The sequence below is a fragment of the Morone saxatilis genome, unplaced genomic scaffold (assembly GCF_004916995.1).
Source record: "Morone saxatilis isolate NCDOM2014 unplaced genomic scaffold, NCSU_SB_2.0 Contig16, whole genome shotgun sequence".
Lineage (NCBI taxonomy): Eukaryota > Metazoa > Chordata > Actinopteri > Moronidae > Morone > Morone saxatilis.
The window spans coordinates 3,856,573-3,858,644 of NW_023339718.1; the positions used below are offsets into that span (position 1 = coordinate 3,856,573).

The 2,072-nt window shown below is 39.0% G+C and overlaps 1 protein-coding gene across 1 annotated transcript in view; it reads left to right on the forward strand.

Moving 5' to 3' along the window:
* adamts13 (ADAM metallopeptidase with thrombospondin type 1 motif, 13) overlaps positions 1-2,072 on the forward strand; it is a 15,761-nt gene that overhangs the window by 5,128 nt on the left and 8,561 nt on the right. The window contains 4 exon segments of the mRNA XM_035658139.1: positions 815-953; positions 1,447-1,485; positions 1,487-1,582; positions 1,867-1,937. Of these exon segments, the coding sequence (XP_035514032.1) occupies positions 815-953; positions 1,447-1,485; positions 1,487-1,582; positions 1,867-1,937 (345 nt within the window).

Consider the following 2,072-nt stretch of genomic DNA (forward strand, 5'->3'; position numbering starts at 1 on the left):
GGAAAGTAGAGACAACTGGTACACTTTTAATGTACTTATTTAAATTAGTTGCTACTGTAATCTGGACCATTTTAGTTAGTTCACAAGAAGTCAGCTATCATGCAAAAGATTCATATTTGACCATAGAGAAACATATATTAAACATATATATGGAGAATGAAGTATCCAGTTATCGATATACAAAAGATATACTTGTATTTAAATGATTAATTTTCAGTTTTGTAAACAAGCAACACAAATACAAATGAGAATTTTTCATTATTCCAAAAACTTAAAATATAATTTTTTGCAATAACCACAGTATATTATATTGTCTTTGTTTGATTGGAAATGAGGTAGACTTAATAGTAGGGCTTAAAAATATTTGACCAGAACTTGCTTTGCTTGGGGCAACACCAAATGCTGCTGATTTACATTTCAGGCAAATTGGGGACACAGAAGGATAGAAACAGTGTTGTTTGCTGCAGGGATAATGTATGTGAATTAGTTTAAACTTAATTAAGTGTGAAGTCTTGGCTTTAAAACAAACTATTGTCCTTATAATTAGTAGCAAATAATGAGTCTCCTTCCAGGAAAGTTCTTATAAAGTATTAGGAAAATACAGGCCAGTAAAAAGATTTAATTACATTGTGCAATTTAATACAGCTCGGTTAAAAGACTATAGCAGACAGTTTTAATGAAATCCTTAGAGTGGAGTTTAAATGCTGCAATCATGCAAAATCTACTTTTACAACTTCTTTGAGACTGCTTCATGATATAAGCACCTTAATAGAGACATTTCAACATGTTATATATTTCATTCGCGTTCACCCAGTTTTGGAATCAACCATGATGGAGTGGGAAACACCTGCAGCAGGAGTGGTTTCATGATGGCCTCGGATGGAGGTTACAACAGTGTGGATCTGACCTGGTCGCCGTGCAGCAGACAGCAGCTGCTCACATTCTTCAGGTGGGCCTGTCAGCCTGTTCAGAGCAGCTGTGCATGACAGTGCCTCTTATTCATCATGCAGACCTGGCACTGTTGAAAGGGCATTTCATCTATAAGTCATATCTTAATGTTTTTACCTCAAGGCTGTTCTTGCTGATTTCTCATTTCACATTCTGAGAAAAGATCGATGTAATATTTGGCTTTGATCTGACATTTTTATAACTTTATTACGACTTAAAGCAGCAATCAGGTACTTTTAATTTCTGGCTGCTAGTGTTTCCACATCTTGTTTCATGGATTTCAAGGGGAATCCAACTGAATCCAACCCAGTGGACGCCATTTTCTTCTTGCTTAAGTCTTATGTACGTTATGTAGGTCCATTAGAGACATACGTATTCACTTGAGACTGGTTGCGTAACCGCTTAAAAACTCCTTGTAGTACCGATTAAGTATATAAAAATCTATTGCTATGCTTGCTGACTTGACAGAAGACTGTGTTTCATCGTTCACAGTCGAAGGGCCAATCAAATGGTGTAAACAACCTTCCTGCACTAGGATGCATCCCTACAAGACTGGAACCCTGGGTTATATTATGGGGTTGTCGACCAGTGCCGTATAGCTTTTGGTAGCCCGCAAAGAGCCTGCTTTGTTTTGGTACAATGGTATGCATTATGGGTATCTTGGTTCTCACTCTAGCTTTAAATAAAACCCTCTCAGCCTCTGAAAAGACAAATGTGGAGTGGAAGAGAGTATAATGAGGTGGATTGGCGACGGGTGGGGCCAATCAGATTCCAGGCTCCCCCTTCTTGGAACGCCCCTGGCTTGGGCTGCTTACTTTTAGTAAATATCTGGGAAAATGATTGCACCAAAATTGGAGTCACTGATTCACAGAGTTCTAGTAATACACTGATTAGGTGTCACATCGTGTCCCATTCCAGCCAGGGAACCAGGGACTTTTGGCAGTGAGTGTTCTCATCGGGGTTAAACGTGACAGGACAGGCACGGGCAAGTGGGCCTGATGGGAAAAAAAAGCGGACCAATACTGTTAAAATGCTACAAATGGTGTCATTTTTTAATGGTGGAACTGGCCATTCTGGCGATATTGAAGCTCTATTACAGGTGACTTTCCAGGTTCGGATTGGTT